Here is a 25,908-nt window from a genome sequence, read left to right on the forward strand (position 1 = left end):
CCCCCCCCAATGTTGATCTCGATCCTTTCATTTCCCGCTCCGCTCGTGACCACTCGCATACATGTGCGCGCACACACACATACATACACACACACATACATCCATTCATTCATACACACATATACACATATACGCATTGGGGCACACGCACACACAACCTTTTGCAAAAGTCGTCGTCATGGCTACGAGCGGATCGGGTGAGAGGGAACCAATCATTGAACCATCTCGCAAGCTATTGTCTTTGCCATCTCTTGATGCGAGTGCCATGGACGGAAGATGGGCTGCAAGGCACGCCCTCTTACGGTGCGGGGGAAACCGGGGAGAGTGAGTCTTGCGTGGAAAAGATATCCGAGCAAGAGCCAAGTGGTATGATTTGCGTGCTTCCGTGCCTCGATCCTGATGGCGCAATGTCACTCCATTTTAGCTTGAAGTTCTCTCCCTTCCCTCTCAACTCGCTCTCTCTCTCTCTCTCTCTCTCTCTCTCTCTTTCTCTCTCTCGCCTCTGTCGTCTTTGGCGTTCTACCTTTTTGCGATAAGCGCACTAAAAGCGTGAGACTAGATGAAGGATGAAGGATGAGTCTTGAGGGAGGGGGGATGCAAGTCTAGAGGTGCAGGTATATTGCCAAGGTCAGCAGGCGACAGCCGAAGGTGGCGAGGCACAGTCCAAGGCCTGAAGGAGTGAATTGCATCAACTGTCACACTAGGCTCTCTCTCTATCTCTCTTTCCTCTTTCCCTCTCTCTCTTCCGCTTCCTTCGTCTACCTATCTATTTACCTGCTCTATCTAGAGAAATCAGAGATATATCAAAGATGGGGGGGAGGGGGAGGGGGATGGGAGGAGGGGGTGGGGAAGGAAGTCTGACCCGAAGCTTGAGGATGAAAATGAATAGAATCCTACGTTGAGAGACTCTGAAGAAAAGATTGCTAACTTTACGCATTCGGCTGCAGACATCGATCAGAACTCTCTCACTTGTCAAACCGACTCGTGATCTCCGGACGCGCCTCATGGCTGCATCCAAGGGAATGTATGACGGAGAGTCGCGAGACCTGCAGCACTTTATTGATCTGCTGGACCACTGCCTTGCACTCAACCCCGATAAGCGGATCAAGCCAGCGGATGCGCTCAAGCATCCGTTCTTTACGAGTCCTAGGAGGTGAAGTCATGGGGGGTCAAAGAGGTGATTCAGGTAGGACCGTCAAGGTCTAGTCTAGACTAGCAAAGTGTGGGTGTGACTTCTAATGAGGGGGAGAGACTGGGAGAGACTGGGAGAGACTGGGAAAGGAGGGATGGCCCGAATGGGGGGGGAGGGACACGCGTTGCATCTAAGCCACTATTTCTTTTTTTTTCTCGACGCAGTACGACGTAATACTTAAGCCGTACATACATGCATGGCAATAGTATCACGGCATATATTGAATAAGTCCCATCTGAATTCCATGTGGCGCGACTATGAATCGGAAGGTGAATATACAAATACACAAAGAAAAAGAAAAAAAAAAGGATAGAGTTGACTCTTATCGGATGATGATGATGATGATGATGATGATGATTATGTATGTGTGTATGTTTGTGTGTATGTGTGTGTGTGTGTGTGTGTGTGTGTGTGTCAAGAACTATGCAACTATGTAAACTATCTGAACCCAGAGTATCAGGTGTTTCCTACTAGTACGAGAACAGTAGAGTATAAAGACATGCACGCACACACACACCTAAACTATCATACCACTCACACGCACAAAAGACCAGTCCAGACGCAGATGAGAATCTAGATTCTTGGCGGTTGCTTCAGGAGTGAGGTGGAACGGTTAGAGCCGTTATTTTTTTGTGGGGCAGTTGAACTGTGAGTCTGAGACTTGTGTATGATGATCCCAAGGGCCTGTGATCTCTCTTGTCAAGGTCGTACTCGCATCGTATGTGAAACCTATTGTTGTCATTGTTGGTGTTGTTGTTTTTGGAGGGGGAGAGGGAGAGAAGAGAGAGAGAAGGAAGTTGTCTCTGATGGTAGAGTTTGAGCTCATTTTGTCGCAAGCGTGGTTGGGCTTGTGTGAGTACCATGTAAAGAGTTCGGGGTGTAAGAGGTTGAGTACTCAAGAGATTCGGAGTATTACTAGTAGTATCAGATCAAGGAATTCGTCAGGGTTATTATTACAACGAGCTGTACCAGTAGTGATAGTAGTAGTAGCAGTAGTAGTAGCAGTAGTAGTAGTAGTGAGATTAGTAGTAATATCAGGACCGAGAGATTCGGTATAAGATCAGACATGTTGATCTATGCTGGACGCATTGCATTGATCATTCGAATGGGTGAAACGCCCGATCCCTTGCCCATTGTATCATGGCGAGACATCTGCTTTGGCTGATTACCTCAGGATACACTCTGGGAGAGAGAGGGGGAGGAGGTTGGAGGTCGGAGAGACAATGCATCCCATCTCCCTTGCCAGATGCTAGGAATACGGCAAAGAATGTCGTGCAGTAGCTCGAGTCGTGGTAGACTTTTCCTTTTTCTTCCCTCCGTCTTCTCTTCTCTTCCTTTTCTCGTCGGAGAGTATGGCGATGGTCTCCTTCCGTCTACATGTGCATAGGTTCCAGCTGCAACTTGACCAGAGAATAATAAATTCGAGACGGCATGCTGATGAAGCGGTAACATTCATCAGTATAACGGGGTGCTCGGCTAGGCAGGGTATAATATATATAGAAACGGTACGATGCCTCGTCAACAGAGCAGAGACAAGAGTACGAGTACAGAGTAGAGGGAGAAGAAAGGGAAGGAGTAGACGAGAAGAGGGGAAGGAAGAGGAAGGAAGTCAGTCGATGAGACCAGAGGCGGACAAAGCGCATTTGTCGGTGTGCAGAGTATCGTCAATATACAGCTTCCCACATGGGAGTCCATCACGGAGACACGTATACGTGGAAACCGTACAGACGACGGCAAGGCGAGGAAGACAAAAAGGAAAAGAAAAAAAAAAAAGAAAAAAAAAAGAAAAAAAAAGGCACCTTTATTTTCTCTGTGAGAGTGGCATCCCTTGCGTCATCATCATTCAACCGTCAGGTGCAAGGGAGAAACGTTGCCGGGAAAGAAACTTGGCGGAATGTTCTCTAGCGTGGCCCGTGGCCCCCGTGACCCGTAGGACGACGACGTCATGGAGTATCTGATTGTTGGCAGCGATTTGCATCACGTGATTGAATCTTTCGTCGGATCTGGTAATGAGCTGTTGGAGCCTGCAACGTCAGATGAGGCTCAGTAGTGGGCTGCGTACGACGACGCCATGAAACAAACAGAGAAGAAAAGAAATGAAAAAAAGGTGGCGAGGTGGGCTTTTTTTTTTTTTTTTTTTTTTTTTGGGGGGGGGGGGGGGGGGTTGTTTTGTTTCTGTTTTCTTTTTAGTGTTTTGTTTCGACCATGTCGTCTCTCCCAGCTGATCGAGATTCTGTTTCTTTCTCTTTAACTAGCGATGCTTTCGACCAGCCATCTGCTAGGATGAGGCTTTGCATTGCCTCATTCGTGAACCAGATGTACGCATGTCAATATGTCAACATGTGTATGCATACGAGTGCTAGGCAGGATGAGTATGCATACGGCAGGTGCGAGGCAGGAGCGGGTTGAGGCAAATGCCGTCTCATTCATCAAGTCATCATGAGATGGAGGGCGATATACAGATTACAGATTACCCAAATCACAAATCACGAATGCAAAGTGCAAGGCATGAGCACAGACATACACACATACGGAAGTAATCTGTACAGATTAATCTGTACACATGTACGGGTACAGACGAGTGGAGCACGTATCTACAGAATCATGTGACTCTCTCCGAGAACAAGGGATCAAAGCGTCCCGGTCCCATTTCCAGGCGTCATTGCATATCATACTATGATATATTAGCGCATCTCGACAGAGAGAGAGTACGGATGACATGTACGGGCAACGCACCCTATCCCCCCTATCGTATAATGCCAACAAAAAAAAGTAGACCCCTATCCCTCCAACATCGTGCCCATGTGGTGGGCGGCATCATCGGCCCAATTGTCAGCAGGACCACATGTGAGAGTGCATGTGCATGCAAGAGTGCCCTGCCCTTTTTTCTTTTTTTTATCTCATTGTATTTTATTCTATTCTATTTTTCCATCTCTCCCGCTCCCTCTCTCTCTCCCCTCCATTGTCACCCAACCATGACCCCTGTATGGCCGGACCATGGATCCATATGTAATATCCGATTCTCGTGGGTTTAGCGAGAGCAAATGACACTACTGGCTGGTGCTCTGTGTGTGTGTGTGTGTGCGTGTGTGTGCGTGTGTGTTGTATAATGTATGATCCATGAAACCCCTCTCCCCCCGTACATGTCGGCAACATCGACACTAAGACGCAGTACAAATAAAGTGGCGATGGCACCGTACAGGTATTATGTCCTGAACCCCTGAAGGAGGCACCGGATGCCTGCCAATTTAGGACTGGACCTACCTGATCTTGGTCTCTCGGTGCTCTGTATATAACTCTGGAGCGAGTGAATGTACGGGTTAGCGGTAACTGATACTACTCGTAGCGCTGACTAGGTAGAATGGGACCGGGTCATCGTGGCAGTGTGATGCGATACTACCCACAGCATGATATTACCGTACCACTTTTTTTCTTTTTCTTCTTCCCCATCCTTCCTCCATCCTCCTTCCCTTCCCGTCACTTTTTGATCACCGACTTTATGTCATGGTCATTCTCTCGTGTTATATAATCTGTAGTGTGCACAACAGCAAAAGGAGAGAAGAAGCGGGGCTCCCATCCAGTCAAATAGAGGGATGGAATCCATGCAGGGCTTCCGTAGAGGGTCATGACCGCAAATTAAGTCGCATCACCTACCCTGCGTACTGATGAAGAATTCTGGGGACGAGGAAAGTATCATCCGTACGATGATGATGGCTTTGCAGGAGAAACTAGAGGTGACACGGAGATTTGACATAGGCCACCAGCTTCTTCTTCTCCTCTGTCTCTTCTCCTCTCCCAAACGGGATGGATAGAACTTTTCGAGTGCTCGAGTGTTGCTGTGTTACCCATCAAACAGGACAGGAGATGGGGTAGGACAGGATAGCAAACCGACGTGGTGCAACCATGTGTCCCCGTACTACGGTGACAGCTGACGTTGATGTCGGTGTTGACGCTGCTGCCACTGCCCACTTCCCAGCTGCTAAGGATTGCTAGGACGGGGGCGGACTGGGACGGGACCCGGGGCGGACTGACTGAAATTGACTCCTGCCGAGTCCATCGAAACAGCTCAAGCCGGATTTGCAGATCTGACGCTAAACGGGCACGTCGCCGGCCGATTATTACGGATAGTATGGGCAAGTACGGAGTAAGGTGCTAAGGAGTCAAGGTCTACGGCGCACTACGACTCGCTACGGGTCGCTACGGCCAAGTCTACGGATACTACTGGCACACTCGTACTAGACTCTAGCGGAACAAGGTAGATCGGGCCCCATTCATTTCTCAGCCGTACACGTACTCGTGCTCTTTTCTCGAAATGGTGATGCGACTCTACGTCCCAGGCTAGTGCCAGTCTCCTTGGCTGCGCAACCTTGGCCGCAACCGCAAACCTGTAACGGGGCTTCCGCTTGCATTAGCAGAAAAGTATGCTAACAGGGACAGGCCATGCCAAGGGGTACTAGTAGCAGTAGCAAGTAGCAGTAGCAGGTACTCGTATCTAGCAGTAGCGAGTAGCAGTAATAGCACTGTACACGGTGGTACTCGTATACCCGTGACAGGATTCAGCATGTTGCTGATGCACACTATGCCTCAGGCAGTGATGCATAAAAGCTGACAGACATGCAGTTTTATTATTTATCTGCTTGAGCAATATTATTATCTATCAACCGTCTTCCGTAATATTCCACGACACCTATGGACAGCGTACGACCACTGATAGAGGTGGTAGTCTCAGCGGATGAAGCTCATGTTACAGGCCACCTACAGGCCACCTACAGGCCACCTACAGGCCACCTACGGGACCACTCATATAGTAAGATTACAGTGGGCCAACCACTGATATCTCATCCTTACAGCCAAGGCAATGTACCTACAGGCCACGGGCTGTGAGAGCCCAACCCGTTTGCCATTGATACCTATTACTTGTACAGCTTTTTTTTTTTTTTTTTTTTTTTTTTTTTTTTTTTTTGTGAAGCTACTGATAACGGTGGCTACCTGTTTCTGCTCCCGCCCCGGCTGCCTCCCGCCTCCGACCGTCACCGCCTGCTAAGATATCGATTCTGCCAGTTGCATACGATACAGCTGCGGATTGCATTGAGCTGCACTGCACTGCACGAGTCGTGCATCCAGACCGCCAATCTGTCCCTACCGCCTTCCCTCCTCACACACGGCGGTCCATGAAACACGAAAAGGCTTTTCTTCTCTTCTCCTCTCCTCTCCTCTCCTCTCCTTTCCTCCCTCATACGAGAGTATACACGTGGGGTTCAATCCAGCACTGTACTCGTATATCTGCTTCACGTCTTTTCGTCCGCGTCACGCGATACTATGACTCGGGAGAGTTATGCTGGTCAGCTATGCGGAAGAGCCGAGCCATAATTTCTGTACGAGTTACCGCACTCTAGAGATTGAAGAATTCCAACCAAGAATTTATTTTTATTTTTATTCCATTTTCACTACGGAGTATTGTTGTTAAGAAACGACAGGAACCCTGGGAGACATGACGATATCGACCCATGATCAACATACCGAAGAGAATGTAGGAATGAAGGGAGCAGCGCAGAAAGTGGACGACGTCCTTTTTTCTTCTTCCGGAACATGGTGGGAAAGTGGGAAAAGAGAGTAATAATGCGGAGTATGGAGTATCCGTAGAGCTTTTGCGACCCACACACCCACCCACAGACAGGCAGACGCACACACACACACGCTTCTGCTATCCCGTCGACAGGATGAGAACCACGTTGACTGGCAGGGCAGAGAAGGCATTGATAGGCAAAGAACCCCAGGAAAAACTGGGCAGAAGATGTGAAGGAGCATGAAGATGGAGCCACCGAAGGCGAAACTACCGTTACAGAAGCGTCATCATTCATTCATTCATTCATGGAGGTGGGGGAAGAAGGAGAAAGGGCAACTTCTTCCTTCCCTCCTCTCCTCCCCTCCCTCTGGGATGACTCCCCCCTCCCCCCCCTAATTTATGCTTTACGCCGAAGGGGGGGGAGGGAAACGGAAGGAGGCATCGTCGGTATTTCATTAGTTCTCCAGGGTTCACGGTAAATCACGACAAGGGCCGTCACGATCGCAGGTGAAAGGCATTACGGAGCACTACTACAGACATAGTGTGGTAGTCTTCGGAACCGACAACAGGAGGCGGTCCGACCTTTGACGTATGAGATGGAGACTGGAGTTGGAGCAAAAAAGTAAAAAAAAAAAAAAAAAAGTAAATAATAATAATAATCCAAAAAAAAGAGAGGACACAGAGACAAAAGAACGACCGGTCCTAAACCTTTGGGGGGAATTTCCGAACCACCCGGCCAGAGTTATACTTACCTGTCAGCTTTCATTGGAGAGGGAGAGGTATAGAGAGACTCCACTCGTTCAATCATCATTGAACATGGTCACCTCTCTTTTTGGCTTTTTGGCACTTCCGGCCGTTCTTTGGATGCATGGAAAGGATCAATACGACGGAAGGTGTTGGTCAGGCTGGCTGGCAGGGCTTTGGTGGCGACGGACGGGATTGGGGGGAGGATATACCTCGTACATACCTAACACATTGCAAATACACCCTTGCGCCCGCACGCGACGTACATGTAGTCATCACAACTCGTGGCCTCGGCAGGGCTTTCTCGTACGTACCCAAATCGATACGTAATAGCCAACGTATAACAAAGAGTACGTCGCAATGTGTTGGGCGGTGGCTTGGAGGGTCCAGGGATGATGTCTTTTGCGTGGTAGTGGTCACTGGTGGCTCATGTCACGGAGCACGGATGTGTAGTCTGTATATGTGTGATGTTGGACATCTGTACTGTAGGTTACAGATTACTTATACCACTCTCCGCATGAGCGTCGAGTACGATGTATGGAGTATTATTGGCTCCGCAGCATTACCATCACCGTACGGGAGGATATCCGTACCTGTGTAATATTAGCAAAAATCCCGAGTACGGTAAGAGATATACCGCGACACGCTGTAACCTGTACTCGTACGTGCAAAGCCTCGTTCATCCACGACCTGTACCGTGATCCATCGTCGACTGGACGTCCCTAGACTGTACCTGACCTATTCACATGCACGTAAAAGTGGCGAGAAGAAGGAAGAAGGAAAACTGTGCAGCCCCATGGGACCCTGTTTTTGCAACAATGCACAAATCATCTCCCCTTCACCAGATGATTGGTCAGTTGACCCGTAGAGTGGAATGCATCGCATCGACTGTCAGGACTCCCGGTTCGATACTCTCTCTGTGCACACCAATATTGGGCAGTGTACGGATTGATGTGTACAGATTACAAGTATGACTCTACGGTACGAGCTTGTCTGTTATACGTATACGTTACGTACAGTACATATTACTTGTAGTCATGCCTGCCAATATTACTCGTAGGCCGTACGAGTAATAACAGCACTCCGGACTCAGCCTCTACTCGTACACGAGTGACAGCGACGGTGACAATACCCCGGCTTACCAAGGATCAGGGCGGCAAAATGCAGGGGTGAGACTCTGATAAACCCGCTGACGGCGACCAGTTGATCAGATCATTGTCGACTGATTAGGCTGTCAAGGGTTGCTGGTAGTAGTACAGGTAATTCTGGTATTGAATTGTTGTCTAGAATAGAAACATGTCAGTTTCTCCAAACTGTTTATACGGTAGTCTCTTACAGATGTAGTCCAGATGCGATACACATACATGTATTATATACTATGCCCGTCACGGAATGAACCAACGCAACCGCCGGAGAGACTCTGGACTGGCCTGCGGCGACATTCCTTTTTCATCAAAAGTGTTCCGCATACAGTTGCTACGGAGAGGAGGATATCTGAAGAAAAAGAAAAGAACAGAAAAAGAAAAGAAAAAAGAAGAGAAGAGAAGAGAAAGGAAAAGAAACAACATGAACCATATGCAGACAGATCATATGGCCCTTTGTACGACATATCCGGCCGGGATGAGAAGGACATGGCTTGGGTCTTTCCATCACCAGTATTCTAGGATTCTAGGCATAGGTGCACCAACCGGTAACGACTCCTCCGAGGTTACGAGGAGCGAGATGCAAGATTTATCGTAGTAATACTCGTAGTACTTACTCCTCCGCACACACATGCGCGTACATGTATGAGCCGTCGTCCATCTGGGCTGGTATCCCGTCTCCTACTGGCAGATACCCGCTCTTTGGTGCCTCCCCTAGGTTGGGCCCCAAAAATAGGGAAAATAAAAATGTTTACGTGTCTTTCTTTCTTTCCTTCTTTCTTTCTTTCTTTCTTTTTTTTTTTTTTTTGGCTCTGCATCGCATGCCACGCGGGACTCACTGTGGATTCCTTTCTCTCTCTCTTTCCTTCTTTCCTTGCCTCCCTCTTTCCTTTCCCTTCTCCCTCTACTCGCATCAAAAGGACTCGCGGTGGAGAGTGTTCCCGAGCAGACCGTGAACGCGGGGCCCAGATTAGAGGAGGCAATCGCCGCAAATAAGCCAAGCCAAGAATCTCGGTATCAGCAGTTTACCACCCCGCCACTACGAGTAGGCGCTGAGCCCCCTCCCCCCCCCCAGAGGGAGGAGCGAGTGCGAGATGGAGCGAGCGCCTTCCAGATGACTCCACATGGATGGTAGCGGTACAAATGGCCGATATTAAAATAACTTCAATACAGTATTACGTCGTGAATAACTAACACACATATGAGTCTACGGATACATGTGTTTCAATAATGGTAGAGTCATAGTCATAGTGGCGAGTACGACTACTGTTACTGCTAGCAGTACTCTTGCACACAGGTAGAACTAATAAAGACCCCTGCCAGCGACCCCCCAGAGACTTTCTCTCTTCCATCGCGGTGGGTCTCGGAAAGGTCAAGTGATCACAAGGCACAAGTGAAGAGCAAACTGCTCACGCTTCATTTGCTGTGTCAGATGCTACTATTCAAAAGGCGAAAAGAGGATCCTTGCCGTCCTCGTATATTCAGTCGTCAGTATGAGAATGGGGAAACCTTTGTTGGAAAAAAAAGAACAACAACAACAACGCACAACAGAAACAACAGGGATCGGAGATGGCCAACTCGACCCACTTTAATAACAAGCCTCACTCTTAAATCAACTAATCTTATAGGTCAAAGTGCACACGGGGACCGTCGAACCTTGGGGGGGGGGGATGGCCCAGTGTCCGTGTCAAAGTAGATTGGCAAAAGTGTGTGTGCGCGTCTGTGTGTGTCTGGTGTTGCTTTTTCAGTACTAATGCTGAGTACAAGTATTGCTCCGTAGTACCACTTGGCAAATGTGTCCACATCTGCACGCGCGCCGAATGGGACTCGGGGCCACAACAGCAGCAGCAGTAATCCAGCTAACAGCAGTAGCAGCAGCAGCAGCAGCAGCAGCAGCAGCAGCAACAGTAGTAGTAAGTAATAGTAGCAGTAGCAATAACAATAATAACAGCAGCAACAGCAACAGCAAACAATAAGCCATACTCGTAGCGCACATGTACAGCATCCGCATCATTACTCTGTTACAGCGTACGAGTACAGGACGTGCATTCAAAAGAATAAAATGGAGACCCCACACACATACTGCACAAGCACAAGTGAGGAAAAAAAAAAGATAAGTGGTGTGGAACGTTATGTCATTGTCTTATTGGCCCAAGAGCTAGAATGTGTGATGATACTGTAATGGGGAGGGAAAGTGGAGTCGCGACCAACCTGTGTGAGTCTTGGTGTGTGCCAATTGTGTGCTGCGGCTGTCCGCCCCCTCCCATGCCTTGGCCCCTACGCCGTGCGTTACGACCACCCTTGCGCCTCCTGAGAGTGGAGCACATATTCGACGCTTGTTGATTGGTACGAGAAATATAGACAAGGGTACTTATTGTATATGTGAGCGTTACTACTCTGTACCTCTACCGCCTTAGCATTACTCTGTACCATATGACTCCATAATTCGTATCAGCACTACTTGTATAATAGAATAGAAACTATTAAAATAAAAAAGAAAAGAAGAGAAAAATGCCGTTCACTCTCCATGAGATCTAGGCGAAACTGAGAATGCGACTGTGCACATCTTCACTTTTCTTGCACAGGAAATGTGCTCCTACCCCACCTGTAACTTGCTCCTTCCTTCTTACGAGTTGTCGCTTTGTACCCCTTTTTTTTCTTCCTTCCCGTACTCGTACAGAGAGGACAACGCTCGCTCTCTGTCTCTCTCTCTCTCTCCTTCTCCTTCTCCCTCCTGCGCAACTTTCCCATGCACCTCCCATACTCGGGTACTCCACCCATCCACACCCCCCACCCACATTCACGTCCACCCCCACCCACTCACACATCCCATTCTCACACACCACACACACACACACCCCCGGCTCGCCTCATCTCTTCGGTGGCCCATCTTTTACCCTTTGTCTCTCAATCGCCCCTCTCCCCGTTTATCAATACCTCATAGCCCGCCATTTCCTCTATGTTTATTTTCCCTTTTATTATTATTATTATTTTAGAATAATACTTCCTACAGTTTGGCGCCTGCGACGTACGTACCACACACTCTCTCCGACGTACCAAACCAACAACACCTTTCGCGACACTCCTTCAACCTCTTAAAACAATCTTGTCCGCTCTACCCCCCGGGCTATATTCTCCCCCCCCCCTCCACGACCACCTATCTCTCTCTCTCTCCCTCTCTACAACCACCTTTTTAACGACAACCAAAGGAAAGAAAAAAACATCGCGGTTTTTTCTTCTTCTTCTTTTTCCTATCATTTTCTTCTCTTTCCATCTTCTCCCTTGCCGTGGAATTCCCTTGACCCGTTGACTCGGACGTCAGGGATCCTTTTGTACGATTTCTCAACCAGCCCGGACTTATAGATTCTCCGTTCCACCACTCTCCGGTCACCACCACTTAAAAACGACTTGTAATCTATCTCCGTCTACCCTGGATATTTCCTTTCCTACCTTCTCCTTGGGCGGCCCTCCGTTTTTTTGCTCCTTTCCATTTTTTTTCCCCGGTTTTTTCATCCGTCTGGATTTTTTACCCCAGGACTTTTCCTTTTTTCCCTCTGTCTTATTACTCCATGGTCTTGGTCTCTTGCCGTGGAAACCCGGAACCCGGATTAAAAGAAATCCGACCCACTTTTCTCCCCATCTTGATATCCCATCTGGACTTCCTTGGAAAGGATTCCTCTTCGGTGTATTAACAGAAGGAACATGCAGCACCATGGCCCCCAGTTCGTTGGTTATCCTACGCCGCCGGCCTCTCCGGCGTACGACAGCCACGTCGCTGCCAAGAACCACCAGTACGCTCAGCAGCACGCCAGGCAGTTTGTGAATCCCGCCACGCCCCGTTGTGTTCCCTCTGCTCCCGCGGACAGGTTAGGACTCCTGCTGGAGGGAAAGCTCCAGCTTACGGACATCCTGGGTACCGGCGCCTACGGAGTCGTCTACCTGGCCACCGACGTCAACACCGGTATCCGCTATGCCGTCAAGTGTCTGAGCAAGTACAACGCCGACGGAACCCCGCTGGAGCGCCGACAGGTCCTGTACCAGCAACGTGAGATCCGTCTGCACTTCCTCGCCTCGGCCCACCCCAACGTCGTCTCCATGTACAAGATTGTCGATGACGTCGAGTGCACCTACGTTGTCCTGGAGTTCTGCCCCGAGGGAGACCTGTTTCTCAACATCACCGAGCGCGGTCACTACGTCGGCAACGACGACCTGGCCCGGGATGCCTTTCTCCAGATCCTCGACGCTGTCGAGCACTGCCATAGGCTGGGAATCTACCACCGGGACCTCAAGCCTGAGAACATTCTCGTAACCGACAATGGCGAGACTGTCAAGCTGGCCGACTTTGGACTGGCCACTTCGGATGACCGTTCGGAGGACTATGGATGCGGCTCTACGTTTTACATGAGCCCCGGTATGTTTTTTCTCTCTTCCCCTTCCCCACCCATCCATACTCAACTCACTTCTACGTCTGGTATGTGCTACAAGAAGATCATCTCGCTGACACGATTCACCACAGAGTGCCTCGATGCTTCTGCCAGGAAGCCCTTTTACATGTGTGCCCCAAACGATGTGTGGAGCCTGGGAGTCATTCTGGTCAACCTCACCTGTGGACGCAATCCGTGGAAGCAGGCTTCGTTCCAGGACTCGACCTACCGCGCCTTTGCCCGCGCCCCCGGCTTCCTCAAGTCTATCCTCCCGGTGACGGATGAGCTGAACCACATACTGGGCCGCATCTTTAACTCATCCCCCGAGAACCGCATCACCCTCCCTGAGCTCAGGAATCTCATAAAGGCCTGCCCTAACCTCACCGTCCCTCCCAAGGCTGTCGTCCCCATGGTGCCGGCCTCCCTCCCCACCCCCCCCGACTCCCCCGACCACTTCTCCCAATCGCCATACGTTGTCCCCTCTTCCTCTTCTGCCTCCGAGTCTGCCATCATCGATGACGATGACTACCTCTCTCCCGAGTCCGACTCGGATGATGAGTCTCTCACCTCGAGTGGTTCTACCATCTCGGATATCGACGACGACTTTATCCAGGAACAGCAGCAGCAGCAGCAGCGCCAGCGCCAGCGCCAGCAGAACGCCGCTGCCGTCCTTGCCACCGTCGCCCACCACGATGTCTCGTCGTCGTTCAGCTACATACCCCCGACGTACGAGGCCGAGAGCGCCATACACATGGACGCTGTCTTCCCCGGTCAAGAGTTTATTCCTCAGCAGCAGCAGCATCAGTACACCGGTCCTGTCGCCGCCCCTGCGTCGCATCTGGTGCAGCAGCAGCCCGTTCCGGTGCAGTGCCCTCCGGCCTCCCAACCCCAGCAGCAGCAGCAGACGTGTCAATCCAAGTGGCCGTTCATGGACTTTATGCGCTACGTTCAGCAGGTTCCCATGCGTCAGCCTCACCTGGCTGCCTTTCCTCAACAAAGTCCTATGCCGTTGATGGGATACTTCTAAATGAAGTTTGGGGGCATTGCTCAAACACTACAGACAAAGCAAAACCCTCTTCATACCTTGGATCAGTGCCAGGTCGCCTTTTCCAGGTTTCTACTGCATATATTTACCACATCTTCCGTCACATATTTTTACTTCTCCTGCACAAAACAACCTTAACCAACACCCGTCCTGGCCACCTCTTTGGGGTGCCGATGCCATTCATTCAGCCTTGTCTTTTACAGCGAGGAGTTTTTTCTTTTTTTCTTCTATCCTTTCTCACGATTCTTGAAACCTTGGAAAGTTTCAAACCTAACGATGGACGAAAACAAAAAAACGAAGTTGCACAAAAAATACCTATATATCTTAATCCGGCACATTTTTTTTCAACACTTTGTTCTTACACATACATTCTTTCTTGAATACTTTCTCTTCACATTAAAATATTTTTTTATTAAAAAAACAAGAAAAAATTGGTTTTTTTTCTGACAAGGGAGTTCTTTTATCAATGGGGATTGTTTTTACTTTCTATTTCTATTTGGATTGGGGGTTCTTCACTTTCGGAACACATTCAAGATTTTTTTTATATAGATATCAACTGACAACCTGGCCCAGGCCTGGTCAAAGAAACTGAATACAATGTCCAAGACGAGTCTTGAGTTAATATTGTGTATTTTCAACGTGAGATTTACTTTTTTTTCATGTGGTTGCAATGTGGAGAGTGGAGAAAAGTACCATTGCCGTGGCTGAAATGTGAAGACCCTTTTTGCAAAGACAATGCTCCCCATGCCTCGAGAGCGAGCGAAGCGAGAAGAGCTCTCCGCAAGAGGCTCCCGGCAGGGAAATATGTGAGAAGAAGAAAAAAAAGAGAATGAGATGGATTTGACAGCAAAGGGAGGTAGATAGTGATCCATATGGAGCCTTTGGTACATTGGACAAACAAACTTAAAAAGAGTATGCTTGACTCTCTGGTGCTCTTGCCACCGACTACCTCCCCCCCCTTCCTCACTTGTACAAGTTCTTGCACGCAACATGCCTTTGGTTCGAAGTCGGATTATCGTCATCGAGTCTGGCGCCAAGTGAGAACCCTCCAAAGGTCAGACGAAAGATGAGATGAGACCTTCTTCCCTCCCTCCCTTGTTGCCGATCCTGACGGACAGGTGACGACAGACTCAGGTTCTTTTTTTTCGACATCAACTTTAGCCATAGCATCCCCGAATGCCTCCGACAACTCAAATGCCTTGTGGCTATTTGTAAGTCATCGTCGCTGTCACCATCATCACCCCCGCGCCGGTTTCTCTGCTGACGATTCGAGTCGCAGTTTTGCTGCAGAAATGAACCCTGGGGAACCAGACAGAATCTGAGGAGACCAGCGAAATGACGAACCCCGGCTCATCCAGACAGGCAAAGGATCTATGAGGACGTCAGAGACGAAGGAACTGCAGACCAACATTCAGGCCACGCCAAAGGCCGATCCAAGCCGTTTCGGAGATTGTACTGCTACTACATGCCCAAGCCCAACTGCAACGTGCAGTTTTCCCAGCTCCCAGCATCTGCTAACCATCTGGTTCTAGGCCTCGGCCAGGGACTTTTCTACCAGCCTTTTTACCTCTGACCTTGTGTGACAATTTGCCATATTCGGCCGTTCGCAGTCAACAACACCGGCACAGACCGCGACTCTATCCGTGCTGCCCTTTAATAGCCAGCCCTGGTGATGATCGAGGAATTCCGCTGCCGTCTGATATGCCTCTTCGCGCCCGAGAGCAGAGAGCTCGCCACGTCTGATGCCACTTGGAATATGCTTATCCTGAACCTGTCTTTGCATGCGCTCTGGGCAAGGCCTATTCTTGTCCGAGGTGGTTAGGCGTTGTGGCGACACCAGCCACCAACTGCCCCGAGGCTCTGTGTCGACCGTAACCAGCGAAGACCCCGACCGAAGGTACATCATTGTGTGTCTAGAACGGCAGCAGCTTGGCCTCCCGAATCCATCTCCAAGGCCGTCGAGGCACATTACGAGTCTCCCGGTGACGAGTCGCTGACGGCCAAACATCGCATCGACTTGGACTCGGGCACCGCCGCCGGAAGCCTCGTCGGATCGTTGCGAGCCCTGTTCTCTTAAGCAATCGACTTGATCCTGCCAAAGTTCGCACGCCAGGGGCTATCAAGGCAGCCTTTGGGAAACGGGACGCAGGCTCGTATCTCGTCTCGACCAAGACGACGTGGAAATCATGCGCGACGTCATCGAGGCACAGTGGACTGTCATCAAGATAGCCGCTCCGTCGGGTGCCGCTGAAGACCCCGGCAAGCTCTACCAATCCTTGCCGCCCATGCCACCGGTCACATATCCACTATACGAAGCGTTGGAGGCTCAGTACGAGGCTTCCAAGGGTCCCGGGGACACTAGCCTGGTCCATAAGAGCCGAAGACACCCCACATCGACAAGAGGAAATATAAGGAAGGAGAGGGGCAGCACATCTGGCGACGGACTGACCGTCAGAGCTACCTGGCGGCTGAGAAAGATACCGACCATGTCGAGTATCTCAGCCAAGATCAAGGGCAAGCTCAAGAGCTCCCCTTGGCCCTCCCATCAATTCTACCGTGACCGATCCTGGGCCTACCTTTGCCGGCACAGGGGTACATTGAGCCGCCTCCTTTCTCTCTATATTTTGTTTTCTTTCCGTTTCCCTCATCTCCTCTTTTCCTAGCCTCAGCCTTGACTGTTTCAATTGGCAAATATCTTACTTTGTTCTTGCCCTTGTTCGCAATGGATTATGCACGTGGGTGACTGGGGATTTCGCGTCACTCTACTACTCTTGTCGTTTGTTTGTGGGAGAAAAGAAACACTGACTTTGAAATCACAAGGACGCCTGGCCAATGTTGATCAACACGATATTCATTATAATTCTTACCCTGCTCTCATCGTCATCATCATGTAGCACTGCTCTATGGTAAAAAGAAAAGAATGTTGGCCACCCATTTTACGTCCTTCATCCCCCTCTCTCTATCCAGAACCAGCTGGCAAAGAGGGAAATCAGAAAAAGAGAACAAGGGAAAAGATGAAAATAACCGATGAAGATAACCATACTCAGACACCATTGTAGCGGACACCCCTCTTGCCCAGCTCCTTTCGACCAACGGCATCCTCGGGAAACACCCACCCACGACTCCTCTTGGCCTCCCTCTTCTCGGCCAGCTGTGGCGCGGGCATCCATGAGTCCCTAGGATGAGCTTTGCGTCTGGTTCCCTCGGCGGGGGCGCCAATCTCGGACCTCCAGTGGGCGTGGCCTGGCTGGGCCTGCTGGTGCTGTCGGTGGTCTCCGGAGGCATTGGCGAGCTGGCATAGTCCCCAGAGGGCGAGGCAGGCCGTCAGGGGCAGGCCTTCAGGGTCCATGTCGTTGGCGTCGGAATATGAGACCTCCGAGGCAGTAGCAAGCTGGACAGAGGTGATCTCCAAGTCGCCGAAGAATGGCGTGGCCTCGGTGCCGTTGCGTACAAGGACCAGCTCAATCTCGGTGAGGATGAAGCCGTAGCGGCAGCCGTGCTCGCGCATGGCGTGGTGCAGGGCGGCCAGGCCGCGCAGGTACTCGACACGCTTGATGTTGCTCTCAGCACGCATGCCCGTGTTGAAGCGGTCAAAAGTACGGACCAGGCCGACAACGCGAGCAGTGGGCTTGCCGCCAAATATGGCCGAGGCCGTCGACGATTCGCCAGCCGGGTTGGCCGTGAAGACGAGGTCGCCCGGGTGGCCTCTGGAGTGGGCTGAGGGCGCAGACAGCTGCAGGGGTCGCCCAGACGTGAGGGCCAGGGCTGAGTTGAGTTTGGGCAGGTAGTATGAGGCGTATATGGCGTGCAGGGCAGCCTCAGTCTCCGGGTGGCGGGCAGGCATCGCCGGCTGGGCCAGGACCGGGGCTGGGACAGGCGTGGTGAGGAGGTCCGAGGCACCGGGGAGGGCCATGATGGCAGCGGCGTTGAAGCTGGACCATGAGCGCACATTACGCACATCCCACCAAAAGTGCTTGATAGTAGGGTCACGGTGGGGGAAGGAAATGGTGCGGACGAGCGAGGCAGCGGGGTTGGGGCTTGTGAGGAAGGCAGCAAGTGTGGTGCTCGGCATAGCCTCAGGCTCCGGTGTCAGACTAGCTGTGGTGATTCCGGTGGTGGCCATGCTAGCTGTGGTCATGTCGACACCGCCACCCAGCTGAAAAGGAGTTTGGTTGTGATGGGCCAGGTAGGCTGGCGCCATGCAAAACTCGGACTGGACAAGTGGCATTTGACGGTAAGTGGGGTAGCCGTACTTGTCAATGACGGCGGTATCGACACTGTTGCTGCGGCGAATGTGACCGTGGATGCTGGCTTCGTCGTCGTTGTTGACCGAGGATGTTGTGGCGACGGCATTGGGAGCGAAGCTGGCGGGGGAGCAGAGGAGTGAGTTGGACAGGCTGTCAGCCTGTTGTTGCTGCTGCTGCTGCTGCTGCTGACGACGATTGTGGTCCTGGGGTGTGGGTGTAGGAGAAAAGGCCAGGTGAGCGTAGGCCATGTTGGTCAGGGTCTCTGGGTTGGTGTAGCTGCGGACATGGCTTGATCGGGCGGCAGCCGAGGTAGCCCGGCGAACCTTTTGGGTAGCGACCCGCGCCTGGTGCTGCTGCTGCTGCTTCTGGCGACGGTAGGACACTGGTGGGGGTACGTTGATATCCTGGTCCTGCGAACGGATCTTGGGCAGTAGGAGAGCACCGTGATGGTGAATGGGGGGGCTGGCCCGGGGAGGCGTAGTGAGGCGGGTGCAGGCAGAGTCAGGGGTAGACTCGACGGTGGAAATGGCCGAGTATGTGGACCCGCGAGACGACGAGCGAGTGTGTGAATGTGAGTGTGTGGCTGGACGAGGGGTCATGTACTGGCTGTAGTTTGAGTTGGCAACAGTACCAAGGTCTGCATTGGCAGTGTTAGGGAGAGTGAAGTCGAAGAAGGACGACGTGTCAAAGGAAAAGTCCATCGGCGGCGAAGGAGTCGAGTAGGCGGCACAGCCGGTAAATTCAAAAGAGGGCATGTCTCCTGCCAGACTGTGAGGTGAGTGAGTGTTAGCAAAAGTGACTCATGTTTATGAGTAGGTAGATGAGAGGGGTTAAATCCGGGAGTGACGGGTGGTTGACATACGAAGACATTGCTGATTCTCTTCGCGGTTGAGAAGAGAACAAAAGAGGAAGAAGGAGACGAGAATTAAGATGCCCAGAGACCAGCTCCAGACGTAGTAGCTGCGGCGATGGGATTGTCGAGCCGTGGGGCTTCGAAGGATGCAGAGTAGAGGAAGTGGTAGGGCCGCACAGCTACTATACGACCAGGTTCTAGAACAAGGCAAGACGAGAGTAGAGAGAAGCAGAGATATATGGAAACAAGCAGGGTCGATAACGACAAGGGGTTTGAGGTATTAATAGGGAATGATTGGAAAGGAGATGATGCGGCCTGAATCCAGATGGCCAAGAGGGGAGGAGGGCAGCAGCCAGACTTATTCTTTTTCATGGCCATGGCTTCCTTCTGCAGCAGCAGCAGCGGCAGCAGTATAAAGTCGATAATAGCCTAGTATTACTAGCAGCAGTAGTACTAAGCAAGTAGTACAAACAAGTCAAAACTGATAGTACAGAGAGCAATACTCGTATCTGTTTGGTAGCTCTCTTGTCGCGCGCGCGTGTAAGTCGGTCGAGCTGGGATGGAGAAAAGAGCAGGGGTGTGTGCGTGTTGAAAAAAAAAAGGCAAAAAGGCAGAAAGAGGGCCCGACAGGGGTGTTTTGAAGAGGAAGAAGAAGAACAAGAAAAGCAGGGGGGCCGGGGACGAACAACCGATGAGAGTGACACGACGCCAAAGAAACTCTGAAACGCGACTTTCTCTCTCTCTCTCTGGTCTGATATTGCCTCTTTTCGACAATAAGAGGGGCTGGCTGGGGCTGGGGGAGGAGGAGAGAGGTACATGTGAGGTCCGCGTTGAGAATGGAAGAGGGGGAAGAATCCCGAGCCGCGTCCCAAGGGTCCCACTGACGATCATCCGCACTAATGGCATTACTAACACTGTACATACTGTTGATGCTGGTAGAATTTTAGAGGAGACACAGTGTAGATTTCGGAACCCGTCATCGTGGCCAATTTGAGTGGTCGTCGGCGGCAGTTGAGACGTATGCTCCTTCCCTGTCGCTGTCAGTCCCTCCTTCCCCACGCCCCCCCCCCGTCTGTCGTGTATCTTTCGCTCTTTCCCCGTTGCTCGCTCCTTCCACACACACACGCACACGCACGCGCACACGCAACGCGCTTTCCCTTCTTTCCGTGTTTTCATTTGTCCTTGTTTATTTTTCTTCGACTCTCTTGATTGCTTGGATCTATGTCTATGATGCACTAGTAGTAGTAGTAATAGTAGTAGTAGTAGCAGCAGCAGCAGTGGTAGTAGTAGTAGCAGCAGTAGTAGTACCAGTATAGAATACAGAAGACAAGAATATCTGCACGTCTATTTTTGGAAGCTCTCACAGTCTAGCTTTCCAGTCGGTACTAGACCACTAGACTAACAGTAGAACAAACTTGACATTGCCGCACGTACTCTGTATTATTACTAACGGCACTTGAGTCGTACAGCGGCGTCTATACTGGCGCTTCCTGACACCGGGCGCCTGCGGAGATTACTTTCTAAGATTCCAGCCAACACTCCCTCTACCCGTACTCCGTACTCCCTTACACGTAATGCCTGGAAGTCATCCCCTCTAGGCTCTACCGTACTACGCGGAGTAGGAAATGCCCCGCAGAAAGGCGCGCTCCCGAGTTCCGGGCGCGTATCCAACACGGGGGGTGGGGGGGGGGGGGCGATCAAGCATCTCTTACACCCCATTGGTCAGAAGCCCCACTGCCACGGTCCAATTCGCGCCACGCCACGTCCACGCTCTTTGTTCTTCTCTTTTTTCCATCGCGTCTTTCGCGTGTCTTGATGATGGCGCGCCATCACGAGAAGCACGTTCATGACAGAAAAAAAGAGTCAAGGAAATCCACTCGTCTTGCATCTGCATCTGCATTTGCGCGAGAAAACAGAGAGATGGTATGACTCTTCTCTCCCATCTCTGCATTCATTAGTGTCCTCCTCGATCTCTTGCTCAGGATGACGTCCACGTCCAACCAGACCGACCGGCGAGACCGCCTCTGAAACCCACGACTCCACCGTCAACCAAGTCTCACTAGCTGGAGGCCGCCACAGAATCGTCACTCACTGGCATCCAGGCTCTCTCTATTACATCTTCGACACCACCACCCTACGTGTACACTTAGCTCCATGCACAGCCTCAAGATCTGTAACACCGTCCTGGAAAGGGAAAAAGAAAGGTTGGGGTAGGTCTTGTCCGAAAAACGTTTCATTCCGCCCTTGTTTCGGGGTCACGTACAAGTAGAAACGAAAAATATAGAAACACCGTTACCTTTGTATCCACTGTACATCATACTTGACGAATATGAGAGAGAGAAGAAAACAGCAAGTAAAAGAACAACAAAACTGGCCTCGACAAGTGTTTTGTCCTGGAACATGATATAGAAAAAAAGAACAAGAATGTAGAGAGTAGAGTAGGAGAATAAAAAGAGGTAAAACAATTATAGATGAGACAAAAAATCATCATCTACGCCATAGCGATCAAACACCCATTCCCCTCCCTGCTAGTGCTTTTCACCCATCAGACACGCTCCCCCCCACCACTGGCCTCATCCACGGGCCCTTGTCCCGCCTCCGCCATCTCCCTATCCTGCATCCTCAGTCCCGGCGGGGACCTGGGGAGAGGACCCCAGTGCCTCTGCCGTCCTTCCTCCGCCACGCCCCTCACTTTCCGCAGTGCCCTCATCATACCGTCTAGCTTGTTGCGCTCCTGCACCAGCATGCCTCGGGCGTAATCGGCTATCAGACGTCTGCCCATCCGGTCGTGCATGTCCTGCCACCCCGCCAGCTCACTGGCCACCGTCTGCTGCGTGTACCGCAGCTCGCGGGCATAGTAACCGGCCTCTTCGCCGATCCGTCGAGCCCGCTTCTCCTTCTCATCCTGCATCCGCTGTCGCGTGTCGTCTAGCAAGCCTAGAGGCCACCGTGACGACCGTGACGTAGAACTCTGGCTGCGCTCCGCTTCCCGCCTGGCTGACTGGATCTGGCCCACTAACGTCAGAGGCCGCGAAAGCGCCGACAACAGGCCCTGCACCGTGGACTGCACTCCCAGCAGCGACGTGTGGAGCGTCATCTCCGGGCTTGATTGCGTAGGTGTCAATGCCCGCACATACGTCTCGAACGCGTCAACGTATCGGTTCGGAAGAAACGGTAATGTCGTTACTGCTCGGTGTAAGAGGACAGACGAGTCGTACATGTCTGTTTCCAATCTTGTTAGCCATATCCGTACCCATTTCTTTCTGCCCCGTGCTTGGCAAGTAGAGATAACTCTCACCTGCTGCTGCCACTCCAGTGCTGTTGGCTCGCCTTGTAACACTCTTGGTCGAGTGACTGACGCTCCGGACCATATCGCGAGCATGGTTGACAAACTGCTCCACCTCCCTCACTTCGGTGATGGGCTCGTACTCGTCGCGGACACGCTCCACCCTGGCCTCGGCCTTAAGCTTGGAACGTTCGCGCATCGTGTCCAGCTGCAGTTCAGGGACCAGGAAGAACTCCCATAGCATCTCGTGCGTCGCAAACGTCGGGTGGCCCAGCATCACTTTCAGCGCCGAGTCCGTCTTGGCCTGGATGTCGCGCAGGATCGCCCGCGACGGTTTTGACGGGATCTGGAAGGGTGACCGCGTGTCCGACATGGGCGGCAGCCACGACGCCGGGTGCTCCTCGCCCAGCAGCTGCATCAGCTGTTCAAAGTCCGTCAGCGACCGCCGGCTCGTCGTCACTGTGTAGCTCTCCCGGTCCGTGGGAGCCGCTGATTTGAGCACAAGCCGCACGCTGCCGTCCTCGACGAAGAAGGCCCGCACTACTCCCGTTATCCGCCCGTCACGCCCGGGCACCATGCTGAACAGTCCCAGGTCGTCTATGCGGTTCCGGACTTCGTCGTCCTTGGCCAGCTCCACCGCTGTGAGCCCTCGCAGTTCCTTGGCTCCAACGTCTACTCTGGGGTCTGCAAAAAGCGCCCGAACCATGTCGTATCGCCCGTACTTGCTCGCCACCATCAGCGGCGTGAACCGCCTCTCGTTGGTCGCGTTTACGTCCACGTCGCATCGCTGCAGAATGGTGAGCGCCAGCTGCGCATCGTTGATGATGTGTAGCAGCGTGTTGGATTTGTTGTCCACATGCTCGTCCACGTGCAGCGGCTCCCCGTCGCGCTGCGCCCTCCTGGCCGCCTCGAGAGCGGCTTCAACCATGTCGTGGTAGTTGCCGTGGTCATACGACCTGCAGAGGGCGAACAGCGGCGTCTGCCCGTTCTTGTCCCGCTGCCGCCACGGTATGATGTGCCCGATCTGTTCTATGAGAAACGGTGCGTGGAACAGGTAGTGACCTATGCTGCGGCCCCAGATATCCTGGCGCGCCACGTAGTCCACAATCTCCGCATCGCTTGACTTCGTTGTTACAAAGCCCCAGACAATGTCAATCAGCTCCGCGTGGCCCAGCTGCACCGCCGCACTCAGGAGCGTCGTGTTCTCGTTGTTCATATCGTCCAATACCGTCGGTAGCGGGTAGTGCTCCGAGAGCGACAGGAGGTACCGTAGCACCTCGGGTTGCTTGTTCTGGATCGCCATCATGGGCACTGATTCGCCAAACGCGTTGTTTGTCTGCGACAGTCGCTCCGCCGAGATGTCGCCCTCCTGGGCGCTACCTATGCTGGCCACACTCGCCGTGTGCGACTGGAATGATATTTCCGATCCGCTTGATAGGCTTCGCGTATCCATGGCCACCCGCTTGATCTTCTTGGGCGCCGCCGTCGACCCATTGTCATCATGATACCCATCCGACTGGAACGGAAACACGTGGCTCAGACCGGAGCCATGCGAGAAGCGCTCCGAAAGGGTGAACGTCCACGAAGACCTCCTAGATTTACCCTCCCCGTTGGAAGCGCTCCAGGTGGCCGAGTTTCGCCTAGACCTGGGCGAATCTGGCGAATCTTGTCCGGCACCGTCGGCTGCCGAACTAGGCTCAAGGATGCTGCGTAACGTCTCCATGTCGCCCTTCTTAGCAGAGTTCCACAACGCCTTGTTCCTCCTGCTCGCGCGCCTCAGCCCGGACGAGTCCATGGATAGGTAGGTTAGGACCGCCTCGAAAGTGCTCAAGGCGTACCCGAGCTCTCCCGAGTCGACGTCGTCGATGAAGATGAAACTTCGTATGTAGCTGAGTCTCGCATTCAGGTGGCGCACCTGGGACCGTATGACAACGTACAACAGCAGAGACACGAGCGTATCCGCATTCACCGTCATCATCGTCTTTTCCGAGTGAAGCTCGGCCGGGCCGCCCGCCAGAACTGGCTCCGTCAGGTGGGATACCCTCTTGATTGTGGATAGCAACAGATCCATCATTTCCTGAGGGCTCAGTGCGGTCGCAATCTTCCTGAACTCTTCAATGGCGGGGTCGATCTGAATGATGAGGTCGTGCTTTCCCTTTTGGCCGCCATCGATGGCGATGCCCAGCTGTGAGATGTCGATGTACTCCATCTGGTGTATCTTCTTCTCGAGGTCAATGTCCTCTGGACGCTTCATGGCGTTGAGCCGGGGGAAGAGGAGGCGATGGACATTCTCTGTGACGTAGCGCTCGATGAGCTTCTCCACCAATGGCCCCGTCAGGTCAGTTGTCGCACCTAGGAGAGACAGTTGCTGCCTGTCTACGCCTTGAAATATGTCAATGGCTGTGGTGACGGCGGACTCCAACGACGCCCTCATGATATCCTCATCGTCCTCGGCATAGAAGTCGTCAGTTACTGGCAGGTGCTGTACACCCTGTTCCCCATACCTGGACAAGCTACTCGAACGGGCCCTCCTCATGGCGGAAGCTATGGGGCCGTCAGGAAGTGGGTCGGGGATCTCGGTAGCAGACGGGGGAGGAGGCAAAGGCTTCTGGAAGACATTGTTGAACTCAAGGAAGAGCCTCTCGAGGCCGGCGTGCATCTGGCGAGCGATCATGGGGAAGTTGTTGAGCAGGTCGTGGAAGCTCTGGATGTCCTTCTTCTTGGGCAGGTCAGCGTCGGATGCGCTTGCAGCCTTGGACGCCCTCTGCTGCTCTACCATCTTCCTCTTCCTCACTCCGGGGATGAGTACGGCAGGCGTGAGCCTGACCTCCTCCCAGGTGCCGACCAACGGTTTCGAGATGTAGTAGATGAGCCATTGTCGGGCTTCAAAAGCATCAGGGTAGAAGGTGTTATCGCTCAGAACCTGTGCCTGTGCCAGGCTTTTGAAGCCTAGATGGGTGGGTTGAAGGTGGTTAGCAGACAGATCCTAGCACGGTTCGAAGGCCAATAATAGCTACAGATGACGTACCTTTGTTACTGTAGACGGTAGAGTCCTTGATGACGACGCTCCTCCCGTTGAGAGTCGACACCTGCTTTGCCTTGCCTCTCACCTCGCGCAAGTTGGGCACGCCATCCTTGGCTCCGGGCCCAGAGCCCGGGGGCGGGACGCGCAGGACGTGGCTGGCGAGGAAGTCCTCCGAGGCAATGACCTCGCTGGAGGGAGCGCCCGTCTCCGTCTCACGCGAAGTCAAGAGGACATCTGTCAGTGGCACGAGCAGGATATAGTGGTGTACCGGGGTGCACTGCGAGGCTACCGAGCTCTTGAAGAAGGCGGCCAGGAAGGGGTTTAGCGGTTGCATTCATTCGACTTGCTCGGTGGCCTGGTTGAACCATTCGTCAGCACGGGGGC

General features: G+C 52.2%; 5 protein-coding genes across 5 annotated transcripts in view; 3 read left to right on the forward strand and 2 right to left on the reverse strand.

Moving 5' to 3' along the window:
* GMORB2_7337 (serine/threonine-protein kinase PRP4) overlaps positions 1-1,157 on the forward strand; it is a gene marked incomplete at both ends in the record, with an annotated part of 3,830 nt that extends 2,673 nt beyond the window's left edge. The window contains one exon of the mRNA XM_035469302.1: positions 948-1,157. Coding sequence (XP_035320997.1) covers positions 948-1,157 — 210 coding nt within the window. The remainder of the gene's footprint in view (positions 1-947) is intronic.
* An 11,189-nt stretch (positions 1,158-12,346) lies between these two features.
* GMORB2_7338 (Ran1-like protein kinase) lies at positions 12,347-14,095 on the forward strand (the record flags this gene model as incomplete). Its single annotated transcript, XM_035469303.1, has 2 exons — positions 12,347-13,055; positions 13,161-14,095. The coding sequence occupies 2 exons, from the start codon at positions 12,347-12,349 to the stop codon at positions 14,093-14,095; spliced, it is 1,644 nt and encodes a 547-aa protein (XP_035320998.1).
* Positions 14,096-16,299: 2,204 nt separating this feature from the next.
* GMORB2_7339 (uncharacterized protein) lies at positions 16,300-16,585 on the forward strand (the record flags this gene model as incomplete). Its single annotated transcript, XM_035469304.1, has 2 exons — positions 16,300-16,479; positions 16,571-16,585. 2 exons carry the CDS (start codon positions 16,300-16,302, stop codon positions 16,583-16,585), a joined length of 195 nt encoding a protein of 64 aa, XP_035320999.1.
* A 571-nt stretch (positions 16,586-17,156) lies between these two features.
* On the reverse strand, positions 17,157-19,115 carry GMORB2_7340 (uncharacterized protein; the record flags this gene model as incomplete). Its single annotated transcript, XM_035469305.1, has 1 exon — positions 17,157-19,115. The coding sequence occupies one exon, from the start codon at positions 19,113-19,115 to the stop codon at positions 17,157-17,159; it is 1,959 nt and encodes a 652-aa protein (XP_035321000.1).
* Positions 19,116-21,758: 2,643 nt separating this feature from the next.
* Positions 21,759-25,858, reverse strand: GMORB2_7341 (Vacuolar sorting protein 9 (VPS9) domain; the record flags this gene model as incomplete). The annotated part of the gene is made up of 3 exons (XM_035469306.1): positions 21,759-22,435; positions 22,512-25,448; positions 25,528-25,858. The coding sequence occupies 3 exons, from the start codon at positions 25,856-25,858 to the stop codon at positions 21,759-21,761; spliced, it is 3,945 nt and encodes a 1,314-aa protein (XP_035321001.1).
* Between the last annotated feature and the right edge of the window lie 50 nt (positions 25,859-25,908).

Source organism: Geosmithia morbida, assembly GCF_012550715.1.
Source record: "Geosmithia morbida isolate 1262 chromosome Unknown scaffold_8, whole genome shotgun sequence".
Classification (NCBI taxonomy): domain Eukaryota; kingdom Fungi; phylum Ascomycota; class Sordariomycetes; order Hypocreales; family Bionectriaceae; genus Geosmithia; species Geosmithia morbida.